The 14,043-nt window shown below is 44.0% G+C and overlaps 1 protein-coding gene across 2 annotated transcripts in view; it reads left to right on the top strand.

Moving 5' to 3' along the window:
* Positions 1-10,197: 10,197 nt before the first annotated feature.
* Positions 10,198-14,043, top strand: part of LOC310855423 (poliovirus receptor homolog) — a 143,171-nt gene continuing 139,325 nt past the window's right edge. For both annotated transcript variants that reach the window (XM_083760424.1, XM_083760423.1), the window contains exon 1: positions 10,198-10,649. In XM_083760424.1, the coding sequence (XP_083616550.1) occupies positions 10,565-10,649 (85 nt within the window). In that variant the 5' untranslated portion in view covers positions 10,198-10,564. The remainder of the gene's footprint in view (positions 10,650-14,043) is intronic.

Raw genomic sequence — 14,043 nt, 5'->3', positions numbered from 1 at the left:
CTCGTGTCACGTTATTGTTCTCCCGGGCCCGCTGCCGCTGTCACCGTACCACAAGGTATACTTCAACTGGATTGTCACACACTACCTGTCTGTCAAACCAGACGAGGGTCCAGTACTTAGAGTTTACAACAGCTGGTATTATTAGTAATACTGTATTATTGTATTATGTTTTATTATTACTGTATTATTAGAAATACTGCCCGGAAACTTGCGACCCTCACATACAGTTTGACAAAAGACCATCCAGGAGAATGTGTAGCTGTCATGTATTCACGTGAGTATCACACGGTTTATGTGAATATGTGAATAGAGGGGAAACAAAGAATCTCATATAACGAAGGCAAAGATCAAGGGCAAATGGGCAACTTGGAAAGAGATGAAAAATAAGGCGGAAAATAAAGAGTTTGGGGTTGCTGTGGGAGTACCGCAACCCCTAGGCTACATGTCCTTACATCCCATAAATGTCTTTAATTAAGCTAAAGGTATTATCGGCTCCTCTGAGCACTATTACAGATTGCTCCATAATTACCACTGAGTGATCGGGGGCAGCGGAGAGAGAGGGAAAAATAGGGAGCTAGAGATACGAGACATCCTGTGAGGTGCTGTATTGCAGGTGTCTGAAGAGGAAGAGCGGATTAGGAAGAATGGAAATCAGGGGAGTGGGGGGGGGGGGGGGGGAGAGATTGAGACAGGTAGACGTGAGTAGGGTGAGGCACGGAATGATGGGGTAAACATCAGAGGTACACAAGGGAGTGAGAGAGCTAGAGCTGGAAGAATATGAGAGAGAGAGAGAGAGAGAGAGAGAGAGAGAGAGAGAGAGAGAGAGAGAGAGAGAGAGAGAGAGAGAGAGAGAGATCAAAGCAAGGAAGCAGACAAAATAACTTCAAAGGATGCCTATGGTATGGGTGACACATGGAGTGGATTTGAACCCTTGCCCCCCCCCCCCTCCTCTAAATGGCAAAATAATCACCATAAGCCCTTGCTCTGTCTAATGAATCCAACCACCAATTGCTCCAATATCAGTTAACTGCGAGCTCCATTATCGCCGCCTCAGACACCCCTCAGGATGGAGGCTTACAATGGATGGAAGGATGCTGCATGGGAGTGAGTGAAGGACAAACGAACAAAGGGAAATCGAGTGACACCGGGATAGAAGTGTGCATGGATAGGGTACAGAAAGAGGGAGAGAAGGTGTATGAGGATAGAAGCGTGCATGGATAGGGTACAGAAAGAGGGAGAGAAGGTGTATGAGCATAGAAGTGTGCATGGATAGGGTACAGAAAGAGGGAGTTAAGTAGAAGTGTGCATGGATAGTGTAACCGAGGCTCTAAATCAAGATCCTGATCTGGTCTGAGAATCACAGCCGAGAGGTCTCACCTTAGCTTAGTAGTAAGGGATAGAAATGGGATATCTTGAGGCGGGCTATATGTAAGTTCAATAGTCGAAGTCACAACTATAGTTCCAAAGCTTAATTCTAACTGGTAAGCCCGCTAGGCGTATATTTATAGTGTCGAGATGTCAGAGGCACCACAGTTATGATGTCGGAGCGACACTTCGTTCGTTCAATAGTCGAATTAGTCACAACTTCCAGAGTTCCAAATGCTTAATTCTAACTGTAACCCGCTAGGCTGCCTATATTTATAATGCCGTGCCACGGTTGCGATGTCAGAGCGACGCTCCGTTCCTTCGTAACAGGGTACAGAAAGAGGGAGAGAAGGTATTGTGTGGAGGAGGGGTGAGGATGAGGAGAGAGGTGAAGATTGGCAAGGGTGGTAGTAGATATGAGAGTAGGCTATCCTCACGAGAACATACACACTTAATTACTTTAACAGCATTTTCACAAGTCAAATTATTTTGTTGTCTTTTCCAATTACCACTTATACCACCACAATTTGCCACTGTTTTTTTGCAACAGGATTTAGTTACAATCAGCATGTGGTGCATGTAGTGCCTGCAATGGTGTTAACACATCACAATATCAAGCCCATATGTGCCCGCCACTGACACACACAGACACGCAACTTGAGCTTTATAAAGTAGATGATAATCATATTAGGCCTACTGATAAAAGACAAAATGCTCAATGAATTTGGTCAAGTCATTGGACTAATTCATAATGCATTAGACAGCAGAAGGACTTTCCAGCCTATCTCTGGGTACGCAAATATATTCATTATTTGTGTTATTTTATTTTGTTGTATGGGGAATGCATTGCTATATGTTTATGTTATTGAGTTGTGTTCATTTATTTACACTATTTGCTGAGAAACCATGACCGATGGGTCAATTACAGGGAGCACCCCTTTGTGATGGTGCTTTACACCCCCACAAATATATGTTTTTATACTTTTTATGTTGTCATCGTACTTTGATTCCATCTGTCATTACGTTGATGTCATAAGTGGGATGTCGTCGATCAAGGAAACCAACGCTACCCTCCAGCATCTTGCATTGGCCAGCCTCTCGGCCGGGGAAGAGGCCAAGAAAGAGAGCTGGTTGTCTGCGCACACACGCACGCACGCACGCACGCACGCACGCACGCACGCACGCACGCACGCACGCACGCACGCACGCACGCACACACACACACACACACACACACACACACACACACACACACACACACACACACACACACACACACACACACACACACACACACACACACACACAGGGGATTTTGTGGGATCCCTGGCCAGCTTGTGGGAAGTGTTTGAGGCCATGTGTCCACCTGGACACATGCACCAAAAGGACATGTGGGACCACTGGACATGTACCTGTCTTTATTTATTGGATATTGGGCTTTTTTTACCTTTATTGAAAGTACATGGCGGAGATAGACAGGAAACTGGGAGAGAGAGAGACGGGGAGTGACATACGGCAAAGGTCGTCGGGCGCAGGACTCGAACCCACAACATGCTGTCAGACTGCAATTGGCCTATATACTGTATGTGGTATGTGCGCCCTAACCGCTAGGCCAGTGGCGCCTCCTCATGTACCTGTTGTCTAACTGCTTATGACAAACCTACTGTATATAGAGGGAGCTCCACTGATCTCATTCCTCAAAATCAGCACAAACATGGGGATGAATTCATTCTACTGTTAATGTGGAATGCCCTACCAACAGCCAGCCATAAAAAGTATGACTTCCTGCAGCCTCCTTCAAAATGACCATAAAAGAGCACTACAGTTTACAACTGGGCTCTAGCTTGCCAACATAAATGACCCCCCACTGTTATTCTGTAATTACTTTTGCTGCTTCTAGTATTGATGATTTCTTGTATTGTATGTCTTTATATGTCTTGATGTATTGAATACACAGTGGATACAATGGATACAAGCCCTCAGTGTTTTTGGCATTATTGTTTAAATGTACCCAGTGGCATGCACAGATAGACACTAGGGGGTTCTAGAGCACCACCTGCCCTTGCCCTCTGGACAGCAATGTGCCCTTTTGAAAAAAAGAAAAAGGAAAAGAAAAAAAAAGCTTCTAATATATTATTTATGCCCCAAAATCTATAAATCTCACACTATTAAGGCAACCGGCCAGTTCCACGCGCTGCACAAGGTGCCCTTTTTTCACTTGAGCACCTGCCCCTCTAAATGTCTGTGCACGCCACTGAATGTACCTCTGTACTCTTTGCAAACTGTTCATAAAGTATTCAATCAATCAAAAACGGGCCAGTGGAAGGCAAAACTGGAACAGCTTGTGAACAAACACTATTTCTGAAAGATTGATTGCGTTCTTTGTCAATTAATTGGTTCCTGCATGGCTCTCATTAGACTTATATTCCACCGAATCTCCCGGCTGCAGTTTGCCTCTCAGTGCGATGAATCTCACGGCTGGAATGGCTGGATAGTGAAAATTACGTACGTTACTGTACCTTGGTTCTGGCATCTTATTATCGCCGATTCATAGGGTTCATAAGGGTTCATAAGGCCCTTACACTGGCTGACGCATAAAGGATGGGTTTTCCTTTGGGACAAGGCGTGTTCACCAGTTGTGGGAGACATGCACTCACCGGAACCTCAATCCTGGCATATCCTAACTCCTCGAATGACGGTTCATCATGGAAACAGATGCCCGTGATGAGGGCCTGGGCGCAGTGCTGTCTCAGGAGGGGGAGAGTGGATAAATATTGGTCACGTATCACAGCTGTGCCCTGAACCATGCTGAGAGATGTGTGTGACTCAAGAAATTTAACTACTGTTGGCAGCGATGTGGGCTATGCAGTAGCCAGAAGATTAGATTTATAGCTATCATTTGAGTACAACTATTGAAAAGTGGTTTAAGGACCACCGCCTTAAGAAAAAAAGAATTAAAAAAAACAGACCAACGACAGACTCTTCTTGGACCAACCACAGATTTCCATTACAGATCAAAAGGCTCCCCCTCGGTCGTCGCGGGAGGTTGGAGGTTGTTCCTTTGCTCAAGGACACTTTCACATACTGTAACCCAGTGCAGCTGCACATCAGACCAAGAACATTTTGATTCCCAAATAGCTGCTCTACTGCCTGTCTACCTCTATACCTCCAGCCACTGCCACCCAGTTATTGTATTATTTAGTTGTTGTTCGTAAGGGGAATGCATTAGTGGCATTCATGTGTCGTTAACTTGTTTATGATTTATAGTCATTGGACTGTGTTGATGTAATCCTTTATTTTATGTGTGTATTTGGGGGCAACCATGATGACTGATGGTGCAGCTACAGAGAGCAGGAGCACCCCCTCCCGTCTGTGGTAATGAGGTTGAATGAGTTGGAGTTGTTTTGTGTGCCTTTCTTACCACCACAAATGAAAGAGTGTCTCTATGAGAGAACTTGTCAGCGTCCATCTGTCATTCTAGTACTGTATATGTGGCCAATTAGAGTTCAGTCTGCTTTCTGGGCTACAGTGTGTAATCTTGCTCTTTTATATGAGAGCCTGGGGACTCGAGATGGCACAGTTAAGTATTGACTAACTAGAGTCTGCAGTGCTACTAATCACATGCTTCAAATCGGTAGACAACAAAATAATTTGCCTGGTGAAAAATGCCTAAAAATAGTATTTCAGTTCCTTGATGGCTGCAGGCTCTACGCGCCTTGAAATGCAAGAAGACTAAGCAAGTACGTAAGTAAGTTCCTTGATCTACGGGCAACAAGAAATATTGCACTGATAGGTGTTATTGTTAATGTTACAGTTAACAATGTTAACGTTATGTTACATCTTACATCGTGTCATTTCTGCCTTTATTGGATAGGAGAGTGAAGTGTTTTATTGTGTTGTGTTGTGTTGTGTTATGTATTATGTGGACCCCAGGAAGAGTAGCTGTGACTTCGGTGGCAGCTAATGGGGATCCAAATTAATAAAGAATAAAGTACGTTATGACAGGAAACAGGGAGAGAGACCAGCGAGTGACACAATGACACGCAAGTGTCCTGATGATACCTGATGAAGGTCATGTATAGACCGAAACATTGTAGCCTACTAAACCACTGCTGTAGGTGTAGGACTTGTGCAGGACTTCCATCCCTCCATTTTTGAGGGGCCCTCCTATGCCCAGCTTTAAAGACAAAAGTGAGGTCGCAAATTGTGATTGGCCAGAATGAGATGATGTATGATGTCATGATAAGAGCGCCCCTCACTTCACACAGTTGTGATTATTTTTATTGAATTTTAATCAAACATGCATGTGGACGAAAAGACTACATACAACAAAAACAAAACGAAACGAAACAAGACAATATACGTACAATACACACAAGGGGAGATATCTGCCTCTCTTCTCTATTGATGATCAGAATACATAAGTGCCTCAAACAGGTGCATCTGCTTCTACAGGTTAAACAGATTCAACTGAATTTAAACGAAGTCAGGTCTTATGGTAGAGACATGAGTAATCCATCTAAACCAGTTATCTGTGAAGACTTCAACCTGACCTCTAAAGCTGAATGTAATTCTCTCCATAATAAATATACTATAGATTAAATCAATCCATTCATTTATAGTTGGTGTAACATTTGTAAGCCACTTTTTTGTTACGGCTTTTTTGGATGCCACCAGCAATACCCTCAATAAATACTGATCCTGCTTTGCAAATTGAAGTCCTTCCAGATCGGCAAGATACATGGTTTTAAAATCAAAAGGAATGTCAACACCAAAAACTGCTTCCAGGACACTGTGGACACTTCTCCAAAATGGAACCACAGAAGGGCAACTCCAGAAAACTCAAACTCCATGAAAATGGTTCGCCAATGTTTCCCCACAGAGTCTCCAACAGTCCGACTGATACGTGTAGTGTAATGTCTTTTCTGGGCTGGAGTGCAAAAGAAACGACTCACATTTCTCCAGCTGAATTCACTCCATGTGGGAGAACTACTAATTTCCCACTGATGTTTACATATTCTTTCCCATTCTTCTGTTGATATAGTAAGGTTGCCCTCTGTTTCCCATCTTGCTTTAATATTCAGAGTATTATCTAAGTAGAGTCTGCATACGCATTTTGGAAAATCTTAATGATCTCTACTCCTGTTGCATCTTCTCTTCTTAATTAGCTTTCAATTTATAAAGTCTCTGATTTGTAGGTACCTAAAACGGTCCTGATTCTGTAAATTAAATTTGTCTTTCAGGTCCTGGAAGCTCATAACATTACCCTGTTTTAAAAGAGTACAATATAAACTGCCTCCCCCTGGCCAGCCGGGGCGCCTGATGGAGGGGAAAGGAACTGGTTGGAATAACGTGTTCCTTCCATGTGCTACGTCCAACCAGGGAAACTCCCCCCGTCAGGTGTAAAGGAGCAACTTGGACACTCAAGCATGAAGGAAGCATGAGTTAAGTCCGTTGCTCTCTCCAGGTTGGCGGAGGGTGTGTAGAGCCCAGGATCACATTAGATGATTGACACAGGGGTGAAAAATGGGTTACAAAATCGTGGGATAAAAAATATATATATAACAAAAAAAAAAAAAAGAGTACAATATGCAGAGAGGCCATTCCCAACCTCTAAACCTCATGTCATATGTACTAGGTCTGGAGTCTGGATCATATGCAATTTTGTCCTTTAATTATTTCACTCCACACCTTCAATGAACCTGTTATCGTCACATTCTGAGGATGTGTGTTTGACACAGGTGTGATTCTTTCATGTTGCACTGTTTGCCTGCTCCACACGCACGTAAGTGTGCAAAAGGACCCTTCTCTACAAAGTATGTGAAAGCTGCAATTTGACATGTGTTTGACACCTGTTTGACGTGTGTTTGACACACTGCTGTCGGCAGTCGGCTGTCCACGCAGGTCCTCATGTGTGTGGCCATGCAGTCATGGGTGTACGGGGAGTAGAACTGTGACCCTGGACATAGCCCAGGGGGCTCCTGTGTTCAGGGTCGGGGGGGAAGACGTGTTGGAGCCCATCATCACCAAATGATGTTGCTCTGACAAAAAGTCCAGGATCTAGCTGTACAGGCTGGGGTTGAGTCCTTGGTTTCTGAACTTGGTGGTGTCAAGTATGATTGAGTAAGAACATGGTGTTGAATGCTGAGCTGTAATCTATAAACAGCATTCTGAGAGAGGGCAGTGACATGTGTAATGTTATGTCTATGGTGTCATCTGTTTTGCTGGTAAGTGAATTGGTGGGGACCTGGGTGGGTGGCAACCTGCTATTGATGAGCTCTTTAGACATGCTTCTCAAAGCATCTGCTTGCTATGGGGGGTGAGGGCTATATACATGTATGGGAGGGATGCCAATCATTTAAACCATGCAATTACCTTGCTTGTTTTGGCATTGGAATTATTGCAGCTTATTTGAAACAGGAGAAAGGGAAATCTCCCTTCAGAGAAGGATTGGCTGTATAAATGTCAGTGAAAACTCCTGATGGCTGCAACGCGCATTCTCTAAACACCTAGCCTGGATTCCCATCTGGCCCTGCATGCTTTGCGTGTGTTAACCTGTTGAGACTCTGTGCACCTCTGATTCAGCACCAGTGTGGTGACTGGTGAAATCCTCTGCACATACCCAGTTGTTAGCTGTTTCTTTTTCTTTCCCAGGGCTCTGAGGGCTGCAACCAAATCCCCCACCCCGCATGCGCAAAACAACAGTTGCCAATTTGTGGATAGGATTTGTAGTTTACAAGATTATCTGCGGACAGAAGGACAGACAGATAACACACAGAGAGACACAAACAGAGGCAAAAAGATGCTCTCCTCCCCATGTTTGGGTCTGCCAGAGATACTAACTGGAGAGCAGCAGTGTTAACTTAAAAGTGTGTGGGTGCTCCTGCGAGGTTAACTTAAATGTGTGTGCGTGCTCCTGCATGCCTTTCCCAGCGGTTATGTAGGTCTACTAGAGAACAAGCTTTGTGTCTATTTGAAGCTATGGGATAATACTCCATAAAGAAAATATGGGCTGGTATTTTTTTATTCAGGTCACATAGGCATGCCTTTTGTGCACCCGCTGACCTTCTTCAAAGTCTTAAATTCAAGATCAGGAATATAATTTCTGATACTGCAGCACGCTGTGCGAAGCGCAGTGCTAAGGGAAGGAAGGGTTTGAATAGGCCTATTAGGGGATATGAAGATGTAATTACATTGGCAGTAAAACACTTGGGTATAGCGATAAGACCTGAGCATGATAATAGTTTTTGCTAGAAGGAAAATAGGCCAAATGGATTGAAATCCCACGCACTGGAGCCATTTCTCTTCCACCAAGTGTGCCAATAGAAAGCTGCGTAGAGGCCTTTTATATAAATGCAGACATATCTTGAATGTAACAGAACTTACCCAAACAAGCAAGTGAAGGAGCCCTTGTTGCAGTTGAACTGGACAGCGTGGGGTGGTTGCGGAGGGGAGGAGGAGGAAGCTGGAATGTGGAAGTCCACATTCTTATATTCACTGCTGATAGACTCATACACACATTTTGTCCATTGTCAGTGTGGTGCGCGAGCGCGCGCGCACACACACACACACACACACACACACACACACACACACACACACACACACACGCACACACACACACACACACACACACACACATACACACACGCACGCATGCACACGCACGCATGCACACATACACACGACGCACACACACACACACACACACACACACACACACACACACACACACACACACACACACACACACACACACACACACACACACACACACACACACACACGTCACACACACACACACACACACACACACACACACACACACACACACACACACACACACACACACACACACATGCATACTGTATACATTATACATATTATATTCACTCTACATTGATATAGTTGATATGTTCACTCAATCAGAGGTCCAGTGCAGATAGCTTTTGGGAGGGGGGGGGGCAGTTGTATTGTATTTTTGTATTTTATTTTCTTACCTGCTCTTCTCCTGTGTTTCATCATTGGCACTGCTGTTGGTGACATGATTCTTCCTGCAGGGATCAATAAAGGTTTGTTTGTTTATCTCATCTTATCTTCGAGTTCTAGGCTCAAAATCTGTAGCCTGGTAAATCTGTGATGAGAAACAGACAGCAGGGGGCGAAAGAATCATCCCTTTAAACGTAGCCTAGTCCCCAGTCCCCCCCACCACACACGTACACCAACACCTCACATTCACATAATGTATCGGACCGTAAATTTCTCTTATCACTCTGTTACAGGTGCTGTTCTCCATTGAAGAATATTTATCTAAACGACTTTGAAACCACTGAAATAAATTATAGCTGGCAGAGAGTCGAGACACCGATTTAGGACTTTAGAACACAGATTTATGCTCGTGGGACCGTGGCTTACTTGGAATCTACATTCTTCAACTACTATAGTAATATATATTATACCGCCCTATAAAACAATCATTTGGATTTACGGCTGTCATCATAAACAACAAACTGACGCTTATAGTGTCTATCATATACATTCAGGAAAAAGTTTTCTTTCTTTCATTATTTGTTTCATTATTCAGTATTTGTTTATTTCTCTCATAATAGAAACAATTACAGCAACAAGACTTTTACCAGCCCAGTTGATGATACCCAATCTCTCTTTCACTCATGACCCATCATGGACCCTCTACCCTAATTGCTAATTGAGAAGAATCAGAGGAGAATGACGTGACGACGCTGATCTGTTTGTTTGATGACATCACTGTAGTCGCTCAGCCAGCTGGTCCGTCGAGCGCTCGCCTGGAGTCAGTGTGAAACTATAGTTGGCGGAGGAGCAACTACCACCACCGCACCACCGCAGATCCACAGCAGCTGACTGACTGTACAGAGAACATTTCCACCTGTGTACTGCGCGTTGCTACAGCGAATTTGCAGAAGGATTGAAATCGAAACGGCACTTCGTTTAAAAGAAGCGCAGTAAAAAAAAAAAGAAGGGGGACACTCGAGAAGGAGCTTCTCCTCGGACCTCTGTGGTTTGCTCCCGTCAGTCAGCGCAATAAGTTTTTACTCGAGGATAGAAGGTTTTATTTTTTTAAATAGACAGGAATTACTTTTTAAAGGTGTTTTTGGCACACTTCGACCACTCGGAGACTATACCTGCCCGTTGGTTTACGTAAAGAGCAGCTGTCACCACCATGGCGAGACATGACGCTCCAAATTGGCATGACTGCACAAAAATGATCCTGCTGCTCAGCCTGGTTACGTTGGGGTTTGTTCACGGTAAGCAACTGTTATGATTTTTTTTTTTCTTCTTTCAAGTTTTACTGCAATACGGGCGGCTATATTCTCATTTCTCTTGATTTGTTCAACCGGGAAAACATGTCCCACCTGTCAGGTTTGGAGAGAAAAAAAATGTCCAGGTGACTTGTCCTGAGTTTTGACCCTTTTAAAAAGGTGTAAATGGCTTATATATTCTTTTAACGTCATTAAGATTTGTTTTAAAGATATAGGCTACGAGGAAGTGGGTGTCTGTTTATACGGAATACTGTATTGCCGAATGGTTTCGGTCATAAATATTTTGTGCGGAGTTTCGGTGACTCAACGCCATGTTGAATGTTTGTTTCTAAGGTGTGGCTCCCGTAGGTGGTGTTCTCCTCCAGGTGCCACCAGTGGCTACGGGCTGATATGTATCTCTGTCTATATTTCTAATGGCGTAGCTTAGGCTACTGACTGGCAGGGTCACTTGGTGTCCTACATGGCACACACGCTTTCATATTGATATTCCATGGCATGAAACCTTTATATCCACGCTTCTCGATATTCCTTCAAGTCCCGTCGCTCTCCCCCCCCCCCCCCCCCCCTCTCTATGCGCACACATCAGCCTCTATTAGTTCCACTCCAGCTGAAATAAATGGGGTTACGCATGGTTCTTAATGTACACTGTCAGCAGCAGCACACAAAAACCTTCCATTATTGTCACACATAAAACGATTGTCACTGCTGGCAATAGACACTCTACTTCCAATAATACAATTTCATCTGGCTCTACCACGTCATTTCCCCATGGCTACCTATTGTTTGAACCACTTGGAGATTTACTTGTAAAGCTGAAACCCATTTACTTGAAGCTGGCTGATACCTTGTAACCTTGGTAACCTGTTATATGGCTTTGAATTATTGACGTGTTTTCCACCGCCTTCATGGGCTGAGGTGTAGCTACAGTTTGCCACTAACACCTGTATCCCATCCCTGTAGTGTAGACTCGGACTGGTTGAATATAATGGTGAAACAGGCTAAACATTGCATTCCTGAACCCCTGTTAAATCATTAACATATGAATGCAAACTAGTTCAACATTCTTTCTGGTTCTAACCGGGCTTATTTGTTTTTGTTTGGAAATTAGGGCATGTTATCTATGGGCTGGCTTCCTGGCATAGCAACAGTGGGTACAATGGTAGCTGTTGTGAGTTAATAACATCCCATAAACACTTTCTGTCTTTTGACTTATTCATGCGATGGACTTTTATCCTCAAATCCATTTTACAGAATACCAAGTGCACATGGGGGCAGGGTGGACAAAACAAAGACTATTGCATATTTATGAACTAGAAAAAACAGTTCAAGTGAACACTATTATATTTGTTGTTGTTTTTATGTGATTTTTCAAAGAGAACCTCTGCCCTCCTTTTCGATAATGGTAAAACGGTTTGAATTCACTGGGCAAACCTTTGTCTATTACTTTGCATTTTTCAAATATTGCTCCCAGCTATGAGATGTAGGCTACTGTTGCCAAACACTCAATCCTTTTAGCCTAAGAGCAGAAAAACAATTGTATTCTCCACATAATTTTTGGTTTCGTATTGGCTCGGCTTTACTGTATAAACTTCAATATTGAGTTTTAATATGTTTTTAATTAACACAGGCGTCTGTAGCACAGCCAGAAATGGAAGCTTTGAAGGTAGTAGGCTAGTTTTAAGCTCTGAAATTACACTGTAATATCCCCTAACAATTAAGGCTGTCAGGCCCAGGCCTCCATATGTGGGTCAGAAAAGCTTGACTCGTTGCCATGGGGATATTTTTATTGAAACAGCAATGGGGGTGGAAGGGGGGGTTGGGGTATGTGGGCCGTGTTGTCTTTATGGCTGAGTAAGCTGCCTATAAGCAGCGGGTGAGTGGCTGGCTGGTGGGCGAACAGGGTCATGGCCAGGGGAAGGGATATGCTTCATCTTTCCAGACAGAAACGGCAGAAACCCCCCAATGCCTGGAATCTGGATGTTCCCTTTTTTTTTTTTTTACCTTGATGATGCAGTGAGGACCGTCCACAAAACGAAAGCTACTTGAGATGCTTTCGACAGCTCCTCTCGGTCGCGAGGAAACAGGTGGCCTTTCAGGAAACTGGTGCAGCAAGAGGGGGGATCTCGTTGAGTCACAGGGTTACAGCGTGGAGCTCTGAACGGGAAGCAACTGACTCAGACATGCGATGACCCGTCTCGACCCGTCGCCCCCCCCTCCCTCTCCTCACAAAACCCCCAGCCACCCGTCTGCCCACCGTCACTAGAAGCATCTCTTGCTCTCTTTCCCGCCATGCCCCACCCCCCTTCCCCCAGCCCTGGTACATACATGGGCCTTGTTCTGAAAGCTTTTATTTTCTGCCATCTTTCATGCTCTCCCCCTGTCTGTCCACTGCTTTTGTTTGAGTGACGTTAGCCATTGGTTGATTCAAAAGCTGTCTCCCTCCTCCTCCTCCTCCTGACATACTCAAGCCCCCCCCCACACCCCCCCCCCCCCCCCTTGCAGCTTCCCCTACTACAGACTCAAGGCCGTGCTTTATGACTGATTAGGGAAGGAGGTGCTACAGGACAGACAGAAGTGACGGGGGAAAGAAATCAAAGCAGTTTTTTTGCTCAGCTGAGAGCTTAGGGACCCGAAAGTATTGTTCTACCCAGGACACAATGGTGTGATGATTCATTCAATGTGTTTTCCATGCACCAGTGCTGCAGCAAACATAATGCCATAATATAGAAGATATTCTAGTATACAGTATAGAAAGCACACACACACACAATTAGAAACCTGCCGTGTATATATATATATATATATATATATATATATATATATATATATATATATACACACACTGTAGCCAGAAACAGAATGAACCACTTTCAGTATGGCATCTCTATTTTGGTTTGAGTGTATGGAGAAAAACTGAACATAAAGGGAGATACTAGCGTGTTTTTATCCTAAATTACGTCCTATTTTTTTATTTTTATAATGGTTGTCAATACCCCCTTATCTGGCTTAAGTGAGTGGAATCACTCTTCTACACCCCCTCCCCTAATACAATACTACAATCTAATTTCTCCAGGTCTGTGTCCAATCATTACCCAGCAGGAGGAACTCTCGTTCGCATGGTCTATTAAAAAAAGAGAGGCGGGTAATTGATGGATTATGCGAAGAGAGTCATCGGTTTCTGCCCCTAATAAAAGTAAAAATCACACCAGTGTGAACCAAGTGGTGCAACTCCCGTCTATTGGTTCTCTGTATCGTTCCAATTTGTATGGTTCCAATTTCTTCTCTGTATCGTTCCAATTTCTTCTCTGTATCGTTCCAATTTCTTCTCTGTACTCTGGTGCCCCCTACTGGTATAAATAAGTAACATACCCGTGCTCAC

This window comes from Protomyctophum parallelum (assembly GCF_964188405.1).
Source record: "Protomyctophum parallelum genome assembly, chromosome: 3".
Classification (NCBI taxonomy): Eukaryota; Metazoa; Chordata; class Actinopteri; order Myctophiformes; family Myctophidae; genus Protomyctophum; species Protomyctophum parallelum.
This window is presented reverse-complemented; position numbering and strand designations above follow the sequence as displayed.